At 42.3% G+C, this 20862-nt stretch overlaps 2 protein-coding genes across 7 annotated transcripts in view; one reads left to right on the top strand and one right to left on the bottom strand.

Moving 5' to 3' along the window:
* Positions 1–20862, bottom strand: part of LOC117782395 (nesprin-1) — a 120936-nt gene that overhangs the window by 71513 nt on the left and 28561 nt on the right. For 5 of the 6 annotated variants that reach the window (XM_034619506.1, XM_034619505.1, XM_034619504.1 and 2 more), the window contains 5 exons: positions 17717–17989; positions 17033–17202; positions 16691–16967; positions 14011–16617; positions 158–13345 (listed from right to left, as the gene is read on the bottom strand). In XM_034619506.1, the coding sequence (XP_034475397.1) occupies positions 158–13345; positions 14011–16617; positions 16691–16967; positions 17033–17202; positions 17717–17989 (16515 nt within the window). The remainder of the gene's footprint in view (positions 1–157; positions 13346–14010; positions 16618–16690; positions 16968–17032; positions 17203–17716; positions 17990–20862) is intronic. The other variant, XM_034619509.1, reaches the window with a different exon arrangement.
* On the top strand, positions 19005–20072 carry LOC117782397 (ryncolin-1-like). The gene is made up of 3 exons (XM_034619514.1): positions 19005–19168; positions 19226–19819; positions 19881–20072. Exons 1-3 carry the CDS (start codon positions 19038–19040, stop codon positions 19996–19998), a joined length of 843 nt encoding a protein of 280 aa, XP_034475405.1. The 5' UTR covers positions 19005–19037; the 3' UTR covers positions 19999–20072.

Here is a 20862-nt window from a genome sequence, read left to right on the forward strand (position 1 = left end):
CTAAAGAATTGGCAATTTGGATTAGTGTGATTTTAGTAAACGGATCAGTTATATATATATATATCAATTTTGTGAACTACTGTGTGCACTCTCTTTTTTTTTTTAGTAATTTGATTTATTTTTTTTGTTAGCGTTGCGTGCGACATTTGTGGCTTACCTTGGCATTGACCAAATCTTCGGGGGTTTTGTTATCGCCTTCGTGAGATTTGGCAACGCGCTTGCTCATTGTCTCAATCCACAAATGAATCTTGTTGAATTTCTGCAAGAAAGTCTGCCAGGCAGACAGACACGTTTCGAGACCGCTGCGTGCATCTCGAGATAAAGCTTGAAGTGTTTCCCATTCGCCATTCAAATGTTTGATCTCCTGGGCAACATTATCTTGACCTTCGTTTCCGCTGGTGGCAATCACAGCCTGGCTGAGTTCCTCGCAAGCGTCTAATAGAGATTTTCCTTGCATGGAAGTTGCCTGTATTTCTCCAAGGCGATTCAGACGATCCTCAACTTGATCCTTCTCGCCATGACAATCGGCACATTGTTCCACCTCGATGCGTGTGCGACGCAACCAATCCTGAAGTTCATTATAGGCATGCTTGTACTTCTCATGATTGTTGACCTGATTCTCCAGCGACTCTATGATCTTGTTTACCTCAGCCTGCAGAACTTCAAATTTGCTTAGTCCCGGCTGGAAATCATTCTTGTCCAGGCTGTTATCTTCACGCAATCTGACATTGATCTTCTCCACAATATCGTTATGTCCATTGATGTCACGTTGCGTAACACGGAACTTCTCTAAAGCAGCACGCTTCTCGCTCAAATCATTCAGATACTCTTCGCTAGCCTTGACACTTGGTTCTATATCCTCCAGCCATTCAAGTAAAATCTTATACAGCTTGAAGATCTCTTCCAGCTGAGCTAAACGGTTGGCCAACTTTTGACGCACCTCGTTGAGATCCACGAGAAGTTTATCAAAGTCCTGTTTTAAGGCTTCCGTATCTTCTTGTATTTTTGCTGCACCATTCTGTTCCGTATTCATGATGACCTTCTCTTTGAGTTCCAGCAAATAGCGCAGTTTGTTTTGGCCAGTTTCGAAACCTTGACGTAGATTCTTAACCGTATTGAGTTTGATTTGCACTTCATTCAAAGTGCCGGGTATCTGCTCGCAATCCGCGAGTTTCTCCCGGGTATTCTCTATCCACGATTGACACTCCTCGTAGAGTGAATGATGCTGTTGATGCTCCTGGTAATGCAGCTCCAAACGTCTCATAACCTCCTTAGCCAAAGTCAGTAGGGCATTATATTTGGTGGTCAATTGCATAATGGCATTGCTGATTCTCGTATCGGAGCAGGTTTCCAACAAAACTTGAGCTTTCATATTGAGATGATCCAAGGTCTTTTGCCAATCGAAGAGTGTTTGTAGATGTCCTTGGAATTGTTCCAGCACCACCTTCTTTTGGGTTAGGCTATCCTGCAGTTTGTTGTAGGACTGTACCAAGGCTTCAGTCTTGGTCAACCATTCGAGTGCTTCGGTGTATTGATCCTGGTAGTCAGACCACTTGACAATGCCCACTTCCAGATAATCCTTGGCCTTATTTAGAGCCTCGACATAGGCATCGAATTCCTCTTGAAGTAGAGCAACCTCTTCTTCAATGATCGCACAATCCTCAGGCTCTGCAGTGCGACAAGCGATCTCTCCCTGAGCCAAGGCATTTTGGAGTTTTGTCGCCCCTTCGGGAACTTCTCCTTGTAGAATCTTCAACTGATGTGTTTTCTCTGCCAGAGCTTGTTTATCTCCTGTTGGTTCAGAACACTTGCTCAACCTTTCCTTGGCATTTCTCAACCAGGTGGCAAAATCATTGCCAGCATCGATCAAAGCCTGATAACTATCAATTGTATTCTTTTGCTTGGCATACAGATCCTTGGCTTGTTTCGTTAAATTCTCATACTTATCGGAGATTTCTGTTGCAGGTGCACCCTGTTGCAAGTCCGATGCCTTCGATGTAACCGACTGTATCATCGGCTCAAAGGAGACAATGTCCTGAACCATATTGTTGGTCTGTCGAAGATTTGCCTTGCGTTCACTGAGGCCACTGCTAAGACCAGGTTGACCACGTTGCGACTTAATGATCTTCTGCTCACAAGCCTGTTGGAGCTTCGCCTCCCTGTCTGTGATCCATTTCTGGAGTTGGGAATAACTGGAACTGTAGTCGGCCCATTGAAGCAGATTCGTTTCGAGTTGAACCTTTGCTGTTGACATTTTTTTGACCAAACGATCCCAGTCAGTTTGCAGCTCCTTCATTTCATTGTTGATGGCATCGCGTCCATCGGAGCGTGTATTCCTAATGATCTTCTCTCCGTTGTTGATGGCAGTATGTACAAGATTTTGACCCAGCTCACGATTGCGTATCAAGTCCTGGATATGCTCCAAGCGACGTTGTAAGGCCTCTTTGGAACCGGCTCCTTCTCCGGCTGATTGAATAGTTTGCTTGGCATTGGCAATCCATTCCTTAGCCGACTTCATGTTGGCATCGTATTCACGATGCTGATCACGGTTCGTTTCGACCTTTTTGAGGACATCCTTGCCGAGATTAACCTGCACTTGGTACATGGAACCCAAGTGTCTAAGCTGATTGTTGACATAGCTGTCGAGATGAGATTTTAATAATCCAGCCGCAGAGGCATTAAACTTGTCAATGTCATCCTTTCCTTTCTCCAGACGCGACATAACCTCACGCATATCGGCAACTTGTTTCTCCTTGTCGGGCAGGTTGGGACAGAGGTTGAGTTTGTGGTTCTTGACAAGTATATCGATCTGTTGTAGCCATTCCATGAGACGTTCATACTCCTCTTTATATGCACGCCATTGCACCATGGTAACTTCCAAGTTTTCTTTCTGCTGATTGATCTCGCGGAACAAACTTTCGAAGCTATCACGCAAAGCGCGTATATCATTGCGAATGATCTCTTGACCCTGATTCGACGTACTTGCCAGAACAACTTCGCCCGTGTGCACCAAATGCTCCACCAGAAGCTCACCCTGTGCCTGTTTATTGAGCAACGCTTCCGTTGCCTGCACGGCATTCTCAATGGCCAATTTGTCGCTTAGACTGCTCTGTTTCAGTGCAGGGAATTTCTCCCGGGCACGACTTATCCAGCTGACAAGATCATCGTAGGCCTCCTTGAACAGCCGATGATCTCTATACTGATCCTGACGATCGGACAGCAATTTCTGTGTCTTTCCAAAGAGCTCATCAAAGTTGTCCAGCACTTTTTGGGCCTGGAAAGCAGCCTGACTCTGTTGACCGCTGGCAATCATTTCCTTAGCCTGAATCTTCAATGAATCCACATCGATCTTCTCCACACGCACTTTCTCTTCCGTGGACTTAACACGATCAAGCTGTGCACGTTTCTCCGTCATCGTAGTTTGATGTTCACCTAATTCCTTGAGTATAGTATCCAACCATTCGTTGAATTTGCGCACATTTTGCACTTGATCCAAGAAGCCAGACCATTGTGTAATAGAATCATCCAGATTCGCTTTTACATCCATGATACGTAATGCAATGCCAGACCAAAGGTCCTGCAGCTCTGACAACTCCTTGTTGATGGCCTCGTGGCCTGCTGGAGCAGTATTGGCCAGCACATGTTGAGCCTGCTCCAAGATCTTAAGCACACGAGCTGAACCTTCGTCCTTGAGCAGAATAACATCTTGAATTGTAGCCAACTTTTTGTCCAGTTCCTTTTGACTCATCGAAGACATGTCGGAGCAGTAATCCAACTTTTCCTTAATGCTGTTTATCCATGAAGCACACTCCGAGATGGAATTATCAAAGTCCTCATGTGACGTCACATACTGTTGCCAGCGATTGTTCAAATCCTTGACCTTGTGGAAGATCTGTTGATATTTGGTAACCAATTCAGGACCCGATGCTCTCGTTGTTGTGGCTCCCTTTAGAAGAGTTTGTGCTTTCTCAGTGACATTATCCACTTCCAATTCCTTGGCACGGACCTCACCTTGCAGGGCCTTCAGGGCATCCAATTGGGCACGTTTCTTGGACAGATCTTCCTTCAGATCAATGGCATGCAGATCGTTATCCGTATCACGAATCCAAGCCAAACATTGATCCCTCAATTGCTCATACTCCGCCCATTGTTGGAGTCGTGCCTCGATAGCTTCAATGGTGGAACTGATGGCCGCCAGGAGACCTTCCCATTCCTGCTGTGTAGTGTCAATTTGGGACTTGATATTCACTTGTCCCACATCCACAGTGCCGGGTATAACCTTCTCACCCAACGCCCGAACTTGATCCACTCGTGGAAATTCATCGGCCAAACTTGCCTTCAAATTCTTCAGACGATCAAGATTTGTGTGAAGAGATGTCTGCTCCAAGTCCAGATCTCCCCAATAATGTACAGTATTCATTGTAGCATCAATGAACTCCTGGGCATCCATGACAGCCTTAGAGTATTGTTGATGAGCACTTACGATGCCCTCGTAGCGTTCGACGTAGCCCTGGGCTCGTTTTTGCAGTTTGCCAAAGCGATCGGTGATATCCTTGATAATCCGATCAACATGCTCAGTTTTTTCAGGTAAATTGGCAGCAATTTCTTGCAGATTTCCTACCTCAACTTGATGATTGTTAATATCGTTGATAATATCGCGATAAGCTTGCAATTTATTGCGCTTTTCATCGAGCGTTGTCTTGAGTTCAATTTCTGCAGGCAGCTCTTGTTCCACACTGTCCAACCACGCTTTTAGACTGTCGGCGGTTTCATCGAAACCAGACCATCTGGCAATCTTATCCTGAATCTTACGTGCTGTACTGGCAATGTTGTCAAAAAGTTGATCAAAGGTCAAATCATCTAATTGACTGCGAATTGCATCGCGACCATCCGTTGCCGTGGAGCTATAACACTTTTCACCCAGCTCGACAGTGCTGTTCAAAAGCTGAGTTGCTGTAGGTTGTTGGGCCAACAGTTCCTGTACAACGAGTTGCTTTTTGAGAAGATCATCACGAGATGCCACCGTGGACAGATCACTGCAGTCGTCGTAACGTGCCTGAGCATTGGCCAACCAATCGGAGCATTGTTTGTACTTCTCATTGAAATGTCCATGATCCTGAACAGCCTGCTCGCACTTCTTGAGAATCTCCTTGGCCGTCGCTTGTATCGATTGGAAACGCGAAGAAACTTGCTGCACATTGACAGCGATTCTTGTCTCTCCGGAACTCTGAACCAACTCCGAGGTATCATCCTTCATTTTTTCAAAGTCTGCCTCGTTCTGACGCAGATTTTGAGTCAAAGATTGGAAGCGATTTAGTTGTTCCTCCTTCTCCTCGAAAGATGACTTCAGATTGTAGTTCTTGAGCGCATTCTCAGCTTCTCCCAGCCAATTAATCAAGCGATCCAAGTCGACTTCATAGTCATTCCATTGTTGCAAACGATTTTCCAGGCCGCTCTTGACATCCGTCAAAGAACCGCTGAACTTTTCGAAATCGGCATGCAAATTGGCCAAATCCCGAGTCATGGCTTCCTTGGAACGTGCAGGAATATTTCTTGTATGGCTTTCAATGTGTTCCTCGAGCGCTTTCAATTTGGCGACACCTTCGGGCAATGCATCCTGGATTTCATTGATCTTTTGCAGACGCGCTTGGAGTGCTGCCTTGTTTCCGGAGTAATCGGAGTAACCAGTTAGACGATCCCAGAGATTCTTCTGATAATCCTGTTGTGCCTTTTGCAGTTCACTAAACTGTTGATAGACATCGAAAGCGGCATCCAAATCGGCTACCAACTTGGCACAATCCTGGCCAACTTGTTCATAGCGTTTATTAACTTCAACTACAGATTTGGCAATCTCATCAGCATTTGCAGGAGCTGCATTTGTCAGCAGAGTTGCAGCCTTCTCATTCACAGCCTCGACAATCCTTTTATGGGAGTTAATATCCTGATTGGTCGCCTTATATTTGTACAACTTGGAGCGTATCTCCTGTGCGCTTGTCCAGCTGGCGGGATTCTCATTGTGAAGCAGCTTTTCAACCTGATCCAACCAATTGACCGTTTGTCCGAGAATATCCTGATAACTAGAGAGTTGAACTGTCTGGGCTTCTTGCCGTTTCTCCAGATTGCGAATGCCCTCATCAAGCTTGTCCCAACGATCGCGAATATCACGCAGATCCTTGCGTATCTTTTCTCTACCCTGAGTTGAAGTGTCTGGCAATGCTTTTTCTCCAGCTGCATTCAAGGAGCCAAACAAACTCTCCGCCTGTTCCTTCTCGGACAACAGGACCTGCAGGATGTTCGAGCTCTGGGGGGATTCATCCTTGAGAGCCTTCTCCAATTGCGCTTCAATTGGTTGCAGCCACAAGTCAACCTCGTTGTATTTATCCTGATAGAACTGATGATCATCGACGAGATTCGACCAACGATTAACAACTTCCTTGCTCAACACCTGCAGCACTTGATAACGAGTTGTGATTTGTGTTGTCAAAGTCTTTAGGCGATCGGCTCCACAGTTGTTTAAAAGCGCATGTGCCATATCTCCAAAAGCATCGATCTCCTTCTCCTTTTGCATAATGAGCTCACGTTGTATCTTATACTTGTCCATCTGCTCGACCTTTTCATGGAGTGTCGACTTGAGTTGTTGATCTCGGAAAACGGCCTCGGCATTGCGACACCATTTTGTAAGTTCCTCGAGATTACTTTCAAATTTGTCCCACTGTGCAAGCACATCCTTTTGTTTGCCCTCAATTCCCTCGATGTCATCGAAGTGACTCTTCATGGTCGTCTCAAGTTCATCAATTTCCTTCTCAAGCACCTCAATACCCTTCTCCGAGGTGGCCGGCTTCACATTGTCAAACTGGGAGCGAATTTCTGCGATGAGGTTCATGGCTTGCGGCTTATTCTGGGCCAACTGTCCGAGGGTCTCAATCTTCCTCTTGATATCTGCCTTTTCACCATAAGCATCGTCGCATTCCAGTAGCTTTGCCTTCTCATTCGATATCCAGGTTTTGGCTCCATTGAGGGCATTATTCAGTTCACTATGCTTCTGCACACAATTCTCAAGATTGTGAAGGATCTCATCGGATTTCTGTACGATATTTTGGAACAATTGCTTTATCGATTGTAGATAGACATTCAACGAGTTATCCTTGATTTGATCCACCAAAATCTGAGCCTTATCGCAGACATTATCAACCAGGACATTGTGTGTGGTTATTTCCTGATGCAACAGCTTGTGATTCTGCAGCTGAGCTCGTTTCTCCTGTAGAGTAGTCTTCGGTTCGGTGTGACTCTGCATGGCCTTGTCGACATCCTTTAACCATTTTGTTAACTGATCCTGGGCAATGCTAAACTCATTGAACTGCAACAAACACTGATCGATCTTATGCGTGGCCGAATTGAGATCATCTGTGTAATTATCCCACATGGTACGCAGAGCTCTCAGCTGTTGCCTTATAATCTCACGGCCTTCGGGACTTGTGTGTCCATAGAGCTTCTCGCCTCGATCAATGAGACCTTCAAAGATTGTAGAGTCCGTAATCCTTTTGTCCGACATCTCACGCAATTTATTCTGTTGATCTTGCAGCACATTTTGATCGCCGACAATCTCATTGGCCTTGGCCAACTCATTGACACTGGTTTGTAGATTCTCCTTGAACTTTTCAAAGTCATTGTCAAAACTATCGTGATCCTTGACGTAGTTTGTATACTTGGCAATCGATTCCTTGCACAGATTCTTCAAGGTCTGATAGCGTGTGTTAAGACGTGACAGTTTGAGATTCAAATCAGTTTCTCCCTCAATTTCACGACCTTGATCCATGAGCTCGTTGATAGCGGTGCCTCTCCTATCAATGTCCTTGGCATTCTCTTGAAGTTGCTTGAGATGAGCGCTCTTTGCTTCAGCTGTGCTCTTAAGGTTCTGATTCTTAACCACAGCTTCAACGTTCTTCATCCAATTATCGAGCTCCTCAATAATTGAATCGAATTCATCCCATTTCGAGCAGAGTTGCTTGAGTTTCACTAACGAATCCTGGCACAGCGACATAAATTCCTCCCACGCCTGCTTGGGCTCCTCGAAACCTTTAAGTAAAGCCGGATGACCATTGGGATGGGTTTGTGTAAGCACCGTTTCCAGCAGCTTGTGGCAAGTCTCAAAGATGGAATCTCCTTCTGGTTTGTGCTGCAATAGATTCTCCACAACAATCAGTTTCTCCTCGGCTCCTTCCTTCTCGAACGTAGTCTCATTCAAGATATCAATCGCTTCCGATTTGATGGTGTTTAACCAATCTTGTGCCTTCTCCAACACTTGATCATAAGCTTCATGTTTGACAACATGATTGCTCACAGTTTGAATGCGATCGGAAATCTTCTTCGAGAGTGTATTGTATTCCTGAATGGATTCATCCGTCTTACGCTCCGACTCATCATCGCAGAGGGTTACAGCCTTGTCGTGTAATTGTTTTAGAGCATTCTTGTGCAGAGTAATTTCTTGCAACTGAGTTTTATAGTTCTGTAGAGCTGCCTTCTTGGTCGCCAAAGTGGGATAGAGTTCATCGCCTGCTGTCACCTTGGCCTTGGATTCATTCAGATAATGAGAGACCTGAGTATAACTCTCCTCAATGGAAGTCTTTTGGATGAGGACTCCTTCAACCTGTTGCATCAATGCATTTGCCTCATCCCTCAAGTAATCATATTTCTCCCTCATTTGTCGCAGTTCCGCGCGTATCTTTTCACGATTCTCGGGAGAAACCACAGGATAGAGAGCCTCTCCAATATCGACGGCATTGTTAAGCAAAAGTTGACCATTATCAAAGGTTTTGAGATAGTTCTTTATAGTCTGCAATTGCTGTGCCGTTGCCGAAGATGAACCTGGAGAGCCCATGCGTGCCAATTCCTGGAAGTCAATCTTGGCATCACCGAACCATTCATTAAAGTCCTTCGATGCCTTTGCAAAGTTGGCATTCGACATTTGTGCGCCACGTATTTTATCAATATGGGATGCCAGACTCTTGGCAACTGTTTGATAACGCTGGACGAGATGTGTAACAAATTGTCCAATACGCGCCTCCGGATTCTTTTCAATCAACTGTTGGGAAGTCTGTTCCAAGCTGTTGATGATGGGCTCATGGGAGATCACATCCTGTTGGAGTACGGCTAATTCCTGTAACTTCTGTGGCACCTCAGGTAGATTTACCTGACCACTTGTCTCTGCTTTAACACGACCTTCAACATCTCTTAACCAATTCGATATCTGCTCATTTGATTGCTCGTACTGAGACCAGAGATCAACATTCTCATCTAGGATACCCTTAATGCGATCAAAGCTCTCCTGCAGCGCCTTCATTTCCTTATCCATCAACTCAGCATCGTTTGTCAGCTCGGCGAGATTTTGTGGCGATTCCACAGCTTTTAACATTTCCAGAGATTTCAATGTTTCCGCATGACGCAACTTGCAATCATCGATGCTCTTGCTGACTTCCTGCAGCGATGATTTCTTCACATCCAAGTTGTATTTATCGCTGGATGATTCAGGTTGACACCACGCCACCTTTTCACGCTGTGTCGTAATGAGACGCTTTAACATGCCCACCTTATCTGCATGGAATTTCTTGAGGAACTGCAACAAGGAACTCTCGATCTTTTTGGCATAGAGATCGACGCCCTCGTAGCGTTTTTGCACATTATTCAACTCCTTGGGTATGATGGACTCATTGAATGTGGGATAAAGATTACGCAATTCATCGACATTTTGTTTGATATTTTCAATTTCATTGCCACTGTGTTCCAATTGAGCACGAAGAACGCGACATTGAAGCAAACGTTCCATGATCTTGTTATTATCGCCGGACATGTCATCACATTTGATAAGTTGCTCACGTGATTTGCTCACATTTTCCCCTGCGATCTTTGTGCGTCTTCTTAACTCTTGTTCTTGATCGTTAAATGAGGTTGTAACTGCACTTAATCTCTCTGCATTATTGCTAACCTCAGCAAATTGCTCAGAGAGTAGCTGATTAAGTGCAGCTAGAGCAGGAATCTCCGCTCCATTGTTGATCTTCATCAGATCGTTGGTCTTCTCTGTGATTGTATCCTTAAGTGCCTGATAGGAAGGCAATTCGGTGCGATATTTGCTCAAACGCATTGGCCCGAATTCAATTTCAATCGAATTATCGGCAGCATCGCAGAGTCCTTGATTCGTTTCCGATAACCAAGGTAGCAGATCCTTTTTGGCATCCTCAATCTGCGACCAAATGACAGCTTCCGTTTCATAAATATGCGCATTTTTGGCTGTCTTATCATGAAGATCCTGCCAATGCTGCTTTGCTGTGGCAACTTCCTGGGGCACCTCTTGTGGCACAGCTTCTCCAATCGCACTAAACAATTTACAGACATTGTTGCCACGACGATCGAGCTCATCGAGATTCATCTTGGACTTGCGCAATTGCTCCATGGTCTTGCGTGTCTTCTCGGAAGCCTGATGAAGTTCAGTTTCGTCGCCAGGCTGTTGTGGTATGGCATTAAACAGATCCTCGGCCTTTTTCAACTCCTTTGAGAACTTGTCCTTAGACTCGGCATACTCTCTCAAAGCCTGACTAATGAGATTGTATTTCTGTATGCGATCGGCGATCTCATTTTGCAAAGAATCGTAGTTTTTATCGAGAATCAGAAGACTCTCCTGTATGGCCGGCATGCTGGCAATATCTTCCCTCATCAACAGAGATCCCTCGTCATGAATGCGATCCTTAAGATCCGCTTGATACTTGAGGGCATCATTGAGAGCTACAAGATCGGCAATAATCTGATCAATATTATTTAGAGTGGGATGTTGTTTTAAGATCTCCTCGAGCTTGGCACGATTCTCCTGCAGTGCCTGTCCGAAATTGTGCTCCAGTGCATGGAATTTATCCTTGCGCACCGTCATCTGTTGCAATTGTTGTTGCTGATTCTGTGAACGCATCTTGAGATTCTCCAGCTTGTTCTCCACATCGTTGACAATCTGCGTGGCAATCAAGGGACGGCGAGAAAGTGCATCTCTCAATTGTATAGCTGGATTCTCGTCAATCTGCTTGGCTTGATCCTTCCAATAACTTAGTCCTTGACCCAAATGATCGATTTCATCGACAACCTTCTTGAGTTCTTCAACTGCAGGACCCTCGGGTTTGTCCAGCTGATGCTTCAAATAATTCAAATGGGATTCAGTGTCATGTTTCCAGCCCAAGAGCTCCGTCCACTTCTCGAGAGCGGCCTTCTTTTGCAGCATATTGGACTCAAGATTCTGATAGTTGACCACGAGAGCAGTGTAGGCATCATTGAGAGCATTCGATTCCTCTGGAGTAGCACCAAGAGCAAGTTGCTTCACCTCATCGTAGATGGCATTAAAACTGGGCTTCTTATCGGCATGTTCTTGGAGCAGAGCATGTATCACATGTAGACTTGTCTCCACGCGTTCTGGATTGATTTCCTCCACTTGAGTCACCTGATTACGCAACTGTTCCATCCAATTGGAGAAGTTAACCAGTTTGGCATTGAAATCTTGACGTGAAATTATGGCATCGGAGACTTCGTTGATATTTCCACGCGTTGCCTCGGAAAGTTTTTGCAGTTTTGCCTTCATCGCGTTGACGCGATCCTTAACAGCTGCAGCGCCCTCTGGCGCCAGATGCAAACTAATTTGATCGGCATTTTGGCCAAGTGCAACAAGTTTAGCCTGTTGCTGTGATATCTCATTGTTGAAGGACTTCAACTTGACCAGCTCCTTTTCGAGCTTATCAATGTGCGGTGTATTTAGAACAGCTGGACGCTTACCCATCAACTTTTCACCCTGACATATCCAATCCTCCAATTTGGCAGTATCCGCATCAAATGATTGCCAATTGGCAACGAGTTTCTCGAGCTTAGCGCTCGCCTGTTTTGCATTTTCATGGACTGCCGTCCAACGGGAGTGCATGGCATCTAATTCATCGGGGGCATTGGTTTTGCATAACATTTTATGACTGATGTTTGATATGCCATGGAGTTTGTCCAACTGCTCCAGGCATTGTGTTTCAAATTGTTTGGCATTTTGTTGCATGGCAACGGCTTCATCAAGTGTAATCGGCTTAGGAACTATGTTATTTACCTTGACTTCACTTTGCTCCACCGCCGGCTTGATCTGTTGCAATCCAGCCTGGAATTGTTGCCAATTCACCAGATCCTCCTGCACGGCCTGCGATTGATGATCCACATTGCGATTGATGGCACTGAGAACCTCTTGCAATTTCGAGATTTCACCCTTCAAACGCTTCGCTTCGGCAACGTTGCCCTCCTTGGGAGCCAACTCTGATGCATCAGCGGCCAACAAATCCAATTGCTTCATGCGTTCACCCAGCACACGCTTAAAGGATTGCACCTTGACCACACGCTCCTCCGGCGTCAGATCCTCCGACTGCAAGGCTTCAATGTTCTTGGGCGCCACTTTATTGGCCCATTCCTGCAGCTCGGCCAGACGCGTCTTGTAGTTGTTCCACTTGGCACTGTAGTCTTCCAAGTAACCCACACGATCCTTCACATGCTCCATTGTGTTGAAGAACATCTTCTCCACTTCGGTAACTTCCTTCTCCAGTATGGGACGCTTATCAGCGGCGGCAAGTGGCGCCAATTCCGACTTCAAGGCATGCAACTTGGGCAACAATTGATGCGATGCCTGTTGCAGTTGCACATTTAAATCACGCTTCGACTTCAGATCTTGGCTAACATTCTTCGGATCAGTTTGAAGTGGTGTTAGGGCCCTCAGCTCTGTCTCTGCGGTCTGCAGCATGGAGAAAATGTCGTTCTTCTGATCAACAAACTCACTCCACACCGCTTGAGTTCCCTTCAACGCCTGCAGTTTATCGGAGGTCTCGGTGTAGGCCTGATTCCATCCTGTCTCCAGATTCTTCACTTCGGTATTAACAAAGGCAGGAGCATGGACATCCTTGCTGAGATCTCGTCCACGTTGTAGCATCGACATGATGTGAGGCCGCTGATGATCAAGCTGATTGATGGCATATTGTTGCTCCTCAATCAGGCGATTTACTCTATCCAAGCTATCGGGAGCGGGTATATTAGCTGTCTGGTCCTTAACCTTGGTCAACAGGCAAACAACTTCGTGCACCTCACGACGATATGTGTAGCACTTGGAGAATACTTCCGTCTTGACCATTGTAATCTCAATTGTGGGTATCAGATTCTTGTAGCGTGCAATTAAATCTTCCAGTTTCTTCTGCTCCAAATTCGCCTCATCTTCGGTTGTATAGCTGAGCAGGGAATCCAACGTTTTGACCAACCATTTCATGTCCTCACGTTTGTTATCTGCATCCTGGCAGATTTTCTACAACAAGAAATAGCAATATTAATAAGAAATTTTAACTCGGAAAAAAAAAATTAATAGAATCAAACAATAAAATTATACATGAAAAACTAAAACAATAATTTTAAAATATACAATTATAAAACAAATTACAGAAATTATTTCAATTTCACAATTTCTTTAAGTATTTTAAATTTTGTGTACTTTTATAAAAAAACTGAGAGCTTTATAGTCGAGGTTTCTCGGCCATGAATACAAAAACAAATTAAAGGAATTTAAAAAATGGTAAAATAAAAAAAATATGTTTCTAGAAAACTTGATTATTTATGACATTTTTGGGATACTTTGTAAGACATTTAAGATATACATTCTTTATATATGCTTTTAAATCGTTTTTCCAATTTGCGAGACTGGCAAATTTAAAAAAATAAATCGATCTGTTACTAAGTTATAATTCTCTTCTACAACTTAAGTAGCGAGAATAAAATTTGTACTGAAATTAAACAAATTAAGTTCTAAAACATATACTTTAAATTTAAAACTTTTATAAATTAAAACAAAAATTAATGAATCTCATAAAAATTGTTAAGCAAAAGCATTTTAGTTACCACAAGTTCCCTTAGCTGCATGCAAGCATAAATATATTTTAGTTAGAAAAAAGATTTCGGCCGTAAATTTGAACTCACCTGGAAAACAACCTTCTCCTTTTCAAACTCCTCCATGGTGTTGACCTCATTAACAATATTCTTAAGGCTCTGATCCACGCTGTTCATCCAATTGATCATTTCATTGAACTTCAGATGATAGCCCTGCCATTGTGCGGGAATTTGTTGCAGAGTCTGTCGCATATCGGACAATTTGCTGGACATCAACTCCCACTGAGCCTTGGCATTATCGTAGGATTGATCCAGGCTAATATCTCCTGGTTGATGTTGTCTATGCGCTTGGGCGAGACGTTGCATGTTCTGCAGGCAACGCTCCAAACGTGGCACGGCATCCTGTTGCAGCAGGAACTGTTGATTGCGTTGCAGGATGGAATCGACATCTTCATTGCGATTCAGAGCTTGCTGCTCCAATTGCAGCTCTTTTTCGACATCTTTTAGGGATTGATAGAATGCATTCTCATCCAAACGGAACTCTAGTTTGAGAAGATGTAGAGGCGCCTGGCAAAGTACATTCTTCCAGCGAGATTGCAAATGTTCTACGCTCTGAACCACAGCTGGTTGTTCCTGTGCAGGAAGCGTTGAAATCAGTTGTTGTGCGGATTGCACGAGATCGTTCATCCAACGATCATTGACTTGATCAAAGAAATATTTCTGTGTTTCAATTGTTGTCTTCGACTCAATGTGCTTCTCCACAAGCATGGACTCGGCTTGTGTTAACCATTCCGTGACGACTTGTTCATTTTCCTTGAAGTTACTCCAACCTCCTGCAGCATCGTTTAATCTCTGCTCCCATTTTCCGGCATTCTGTATAACATAATTGAAGCGTTCATTTAGTTGCTGCATTTGCTGAGCAGCCGGAGCTGTGTCGATCTTATCATCAGCTGCCACAGCCTTAACAAGACTCTGGAACACCTTGTTCTTGCTCTCCAGCATGGAACGATAGTATACAGTTCGTGAGAAGTAAGTCTTATGCTTGTGCAGTTGCTCGTTGAGAGCTTCCCGACCGCCAGAGAGATTGTGTGTGCCTAGAAGTTGTTCGGCTTCACTCAACCATTGATGGATCTCCTTCTGGCCAGCCTCAAGGGATTCCTGTTGTATCTGCAGCTGATGGAATAAGTGCAACTTTGCTGGAAGTTGGGCACGAATGCGCACCAGCGATTCCTTCTCCTGCTTCAGCAGCTTCATCATCTTGTCCACCTCATCGCGGGACAAATCCTGTATAAGCGATTGGAAGGTGCGGCTGATGTTCTTGAAGAGTTCCTCATTGTCATCGATTTCGCTGGCCAATTGCTGTAATTGTTCACCATAACGACGAATCTGTTCGCTGTTGCCCAGCACCTGACGTTGATCCAGGACGCTCTCAGCTCCTCGCAACCACTTGGAGAGCTTCTCAATGCCAGATTTGTATTCCTGACGAGAACGTATTATGTCTCCAGCATGCATATATTGTTTTGTATTGGCAAAAAGGCGCTCAAAGCGTTCAGCAAGAGAGCCATGACGTTGTCGCAATTGTTGGGCAATGGGTTCTTCACAGGATGCAATTAGATAATTTGCAGCATTGGCCAAGGCATCGAATTTATCCTTCCACACGGTGATATCTTGGAAGAACTCCAAACGATCGTCTTCGCTTTGATTCAACTTCTGTTCGGCCAACAGCAACCATTCCTCACAGTTGGGTGCGAGTTGATTCCAATTGCGCCAACAATTGACGACTTCTTCGAGTGAGTTTTGGCAGCACTTCAACTCCATGGAGACACGCTTCCAACGCTCCTCAGTTTCATACATGAACCGATCAATTTCATTGATGTCCTTGCGTGCAACATTTCCCTCGCGCTTGTACTCATCTACAACCTGTTGCATATCAACGAAAGCCTTCTGGAACTCCTGGAAGATCTTGTTGCGCGACACAAAGTTCTTGTATTGTTCCAACTGTTGGGCAACCTTTTCCTCCTGTCCATACTTTCCAGTCCAGCCCCGCATTTTGTTCTCAACCAGATTTAAGAAGGCAATCAGACAGCACTTATGTTCGAGGAATTTCAAACGAATTCTACGTTCAGCGGCTTTAGGTCCAACCTCTTGTAAGCGTCGTTCCATGTTGCGTAATTGCTCCAAGGGCAACTGTTGGGCCAACGGTGAACGTTTGGCATTGTCAAACATGGCCAAAATACGTGGCAGATCGGCAAAGAAAAGTTTATGCTCCTCTAGTTTTCTGCTGATCACAGCAGCTGTATCTTCATTCATTGCATTGGGTATATCATTATCCATGAGCAGTTTTTCGGCCTCGGCCAACCATTTGCCCACAATGCCAAACTCACCGGGCAGATCGGCGTCCAATAGCCAGAGCCAGTACATCATCTGGTACTGAAGGCGCTGCCACAGTTCATTAATCTCATCCCACGATTGACGTGAGACCTGCAGAAAACCGCTCTGAGTCTCAATCAATTGCTTCAGACGGTTGTAAGCAGACAAATGTGCATCGACTTCAGAACGTGCCAAAAGATATTCACTAAAATCACGTGGAAACGAATTCATTCTAACCATTGGCTCATATTCATTGGTCTTTTCCACGAGGAAACGACGTAATTCGTCCACTTCTTGTTGCACATGCGATTCGTCGCGAGTTGCACCCTACAAGAAAAATAAAATAAAGAATTATTTAGCAAATGTCTTACAAATAGTAATATAAATATTTTCAGCTCACCTTTGGTTCAGGATACTTGTGCAAGAATTGTGCCACATATGTCATTATGCTCTTTTCATCCGGTTTCGGTACATCCACATCCTCAGCGTCTAAAAGTTTGGCAATACCCAATTTGCTTTCGGCCACATCGAAAGCTGTCTCCAAACGCTGACGATTGCTGGTCTTCTTTAGCTCAGCTAAATTAACCAGATTCGCTTTAATTGCATCAATGAGTGCGAGGAAAGCGACGCCATCTCTCCAGCTAGCGCCAAAATCTTTAACCTCCACACCACTGTCTCTGCAATGATTAAATTGTAATTTGATTAAAATTAATTTTCATAATTATTATATAAAATTACTTACTTTGGCAAGGCATTTGTTACCCAATTGAGTAGCGTTTTCTTGGCACCTTGCTTCCATTTCTCAGCCCGTAGATCACCACCAGCCTTATGATTGCCAACACTGTCGAGTGAGCTAACCGAACCGCCAATACCATGACCCAAATATTCTAGGTTGCGGCTATTCTCCTCGATCTGTGAAAAGATTTTGCATTAGTTTCATATCTTAAAATACCATTAAGGACTGATATGTAATGGGGAAAATTATAATTTTGGGTGCTTTATAAACTGGAACTACCAACTGAAGATTTCAACTAACGGAATAAATTATGATTTACGAATGACAACACCAACAATTGTTTACATCGACTTTAACCTACCTGTGGCGCATAATTTATAACTACAACTAAGTTTTTCCGCCTCTTTTTACGAAGCTTGTGTTGGTTTTTGAAATTTTCATTTAATTACGAGTAAATATAAATAAAGTAAAGATATAGTTAGAATTATTTAAGTTAATATTTTAAAAAATTGTGATTAACTATTTGGTGCTTTCAGATGTTGGTGGTCTAAACTTGGGTGACATCAAAGTGTACAACTAGCAACCAATTTTGAGCTTTTCATGTGCAACAATTTGTGGCAATACTGTGCACAGTATGTGTTGGGTGTGGGAAAGGACTCAATTTATACTAAATTATGGACTGCAACTCACCTGGAAGTACAATATGATTGTCCATATCAGACCCAACACAACTGGTGGTCTCCCATCCACCAGATCTGCGGGATTAATATTGACCAATTTGATTCGTTTGCTGGCTAAAAATTGTAGAGCTGTATTGGCATTGCTAAGGAAATGTGGACGTCTCAGAACACGGCCCTTCTCCACGGGCAAACGTTCACCGGACAAAACTTCGAGCAACGCGATCAGTTTCGTGCCATCACGTAAATCGTTGATTAAATCATCAATACGAAGCGGTGGAACACGCTGTAAATAATAAGAAAATTTTGCGTAAATTAATAAGAATCTAAAAAGAAACGTATGCAAAGCAGGGAATCAAACCGAAACAAAAATAGGTTACGGTTTCGGTACCGGTACGTCCCGAAATAACTATTTCGGTAAAAGGTTCTATTTCAGTTTTTTTTCTTTCTATTCCGGTATCAGTAAAGGTACGTAACAGTTCAGCAAATCAATTTGAAACATTTTAAAATGTTACGACTTCGTTTTATAATAAATATAACATCGAAATAAACAGACCTAGGGCAAACAAAAATCTTTTGAACGAATACAGAATGAATTAAGAGACCAAAATCGGTTCAATTTTGATCAAGTTATGACAGTTTGAAGTTGGTCAGAATGCGGAGCTAGTCACTTTACAAGTCAAAATTTTTGTTCATTTTCACATGATTAAATAAATAAATAATTAAATAATTATATTTTCCAAATTAACAAAAAATTTAATACAGAATGAATTTAGAGGCCAAATCATGATCAAAATGACATTCCGTTTGAAAATCTATTCAGTTTTGATCAAGTTATGACAGTTGGAAGTTGGACAACTGTTTGACCTAGCAACTATTCAACGACATAATATTGCCCGATATACATAAACTATATAGAAGTATAATCGAGTATATTCTAATATCTTGTACATAATATAATTTCCTAAAGTATACATATTCTTCTGCAGATTATATTCGCATACTTTTCTTAATTTTCATAGATTTTAAGAATATGTGCCAAGTATCATATTTTCATTTCAAAATTTTAAAGCATTTAAAATTCTAAATATTAGAGGAATGTCTAGAAATCAGGCAATGTATGACCAACTCATGACATCATTATTATTATATATTAGACTTATATTTTTCAAGTCTTGGATTATAAAAACTTATTGGGTATCTTTTTTTTATTTATCGTATGGAAATAAATGATAAGAAGCTTTTCCACTTGCTATACAAATTGGTATAAATACAGAGTCTAAAGCTATCGGTCAGTTTAATTCTCGACTTGTTTAGTTAGTTACAGTCACAAAATGTGGTTTAAAATACTTTGCACAACATTAATAATAAATGCACATGCAATACTTTCTGATGCTATTTATATTTCCGAGTTTAATGAGACTAATATGATTTCTTCGTTAAACTATCAGTTAACCGAATTGAGGTAAGATTTCTGTGCTTAAAATCTACAAAAATTTAACCCGAACTAAACTTCTTACAGAACGGAGTTAGAAAGGCAAGAAAAGTTGCTGAATGATTTAGGCAAGAAAACAGAACTACATCATTTGAGATCACACGAACGCAATTGCGCCGAAGCAACTGTCAATTCAAAGTCTAGTGGGATCTACGAGATACTTATTCCCAGCTACAGTAAACACCCCTTTAGAGTAGCTTGCGATGCGGACACTCGAGGGGGTGGTTGGACTGTCATTTTGAGTCGTATGGATGGAAGTGTGGACTTTTATCGAAAATGGAATGTTTATAAAAAGGGATTCGGAGATCTGGATGGCGAATTCTTCTTGGGTTTGGATAAAATACATGCCCTGACGGCAGTGCACAGTCAAGAGTTACTTGTAATTCTCGAAGATTTTGAGGGAGTGGAAAAGTTTGAGACGTATGAAAAATTTGCGATCGGCGATGAGGATGAACTATATGTCTTACACACTCTTGGCAGAGCCAATGGAACTGCTGGCGATTCACTCCGAGTTCATCATTGCAGTAAATTTTCTACCTTTGATAATGATAATGATCTTGATTCGGTTAACTGCGCCGAAATGTACACTGGCGCCTGGTGGTACAAGCAATGCCACGACAGGTATAAAAGAAATTATATTATATTTTTTAAAAGTTTCGTTAAAAAACTAAAATTTTTACAGCAACTTGGCGGGAAAATATAAGGATATTGTTTACAACAAGGGCGTCATTTGGAACACTTTTCGGGGGTCCTATTACTCACTTAAAAAAGCCGTATTGATGATACGGCCAAGAAAGTAAACCTATTTTCTGCATTTAATTTATATATTTTTAATTTTGAAACACAGAATAAAATATTATTTAAATGTTAAGTTGTGAATATTGTATTTAAGAATCTTGTTTTTTTAAATTTATTTAAATTTATATAATATAATCTTATTTAAAATAAGATTACTTTAAAGCTAAATAATTTTTGCAAATAATTCGAATTAAATCTTTATATAACGAAACAAAATTAGTTAATAATTTTACTTTCAAAGTTTTTCAGATTTGGATTAGTGCTTAAATTGCAAGCAGAGTGAAAAACCGACTAAAGAAAATGCTTGTAGATTTATGACCAATATTACAAATATAATGAAAAGTGTTAAATGTGAAACTTGATGTAAGTAATTACATACATTTAGATCGGTCAGCACATACTTACAATACATACTTAAATATATGTATTATCAAGTAATTTAATGATCAATAAAGCCAAACGAGCAGACGTCGACAGCGACTTTGAAGTTCCTTTGCCTGCAGCTTTTAACGGCATTTTTATTGCCCCATTAAATATGTGCATTATGCAAATGTATACGTATGCACATTATACATATACAAATATATACATAGCACAATCCATTTAATTAATCGAATTCACGCGTAACTTACGAATATTGACAAAATTCTCGATTAATTGTGTTTAATGTGTCGCTAAAAACGTGAAAAGTAAACTTTATAATTACTATTTAAGTGTGTTCGACTAGGAGATACCCTACAAACTGCTTAATTTGTTCCCAATCATGAACTATATACAAAACTTTATCTACCAAATATCATTTACTATATATATATCTGTTTTCGGAAATAAGACGATGTTATTGAAAAGTGCTGATACTTTATATA

Source organism: Drosophila innubila, assembly GCF_004354385.1.
Source record: "Drosophila innubila isolate TH190305 chromosome 2L unlocalized genomic scaffold, UK_Dinn_1.0 4_B_2L, whole genome shotgun sequence".
In the NCBI taxonomy this organism is placed as follows: domain Eukaryota; kingdom Metazoa; phylum Arthropoda; class Insecta; order Diptera; family Drosophilidae; genus Drosophila; species Drosophila innubila.

What these genes read in the sequence shown, in the direction of transcription:
- LOC117782397 (XM_034619514.1), top strand. Translation starts at nt 19,038, where the DNA reads ATGTGGTTTAAAATACTTTGCACAACATTAATAATAAATGCACATGCA. An exon ending in TATCAGTTAACCGAATTGAG is followed by an intron (nt 19,169 to 19,225) that starts GTAAGATTTCTG and finishes AACTTCTTACAG; the next exon opens with AACGGAGTTAGAAAGGCAAG. An exon ending in TACAAGCAATGCCACGACAG is followed by an intron (nt 19,820 to 19,880) that starts GTATAAAAGAAA and finishes AAATTTTTACAG; the next exon opens with CAACTTGGCGGGAAAATATA.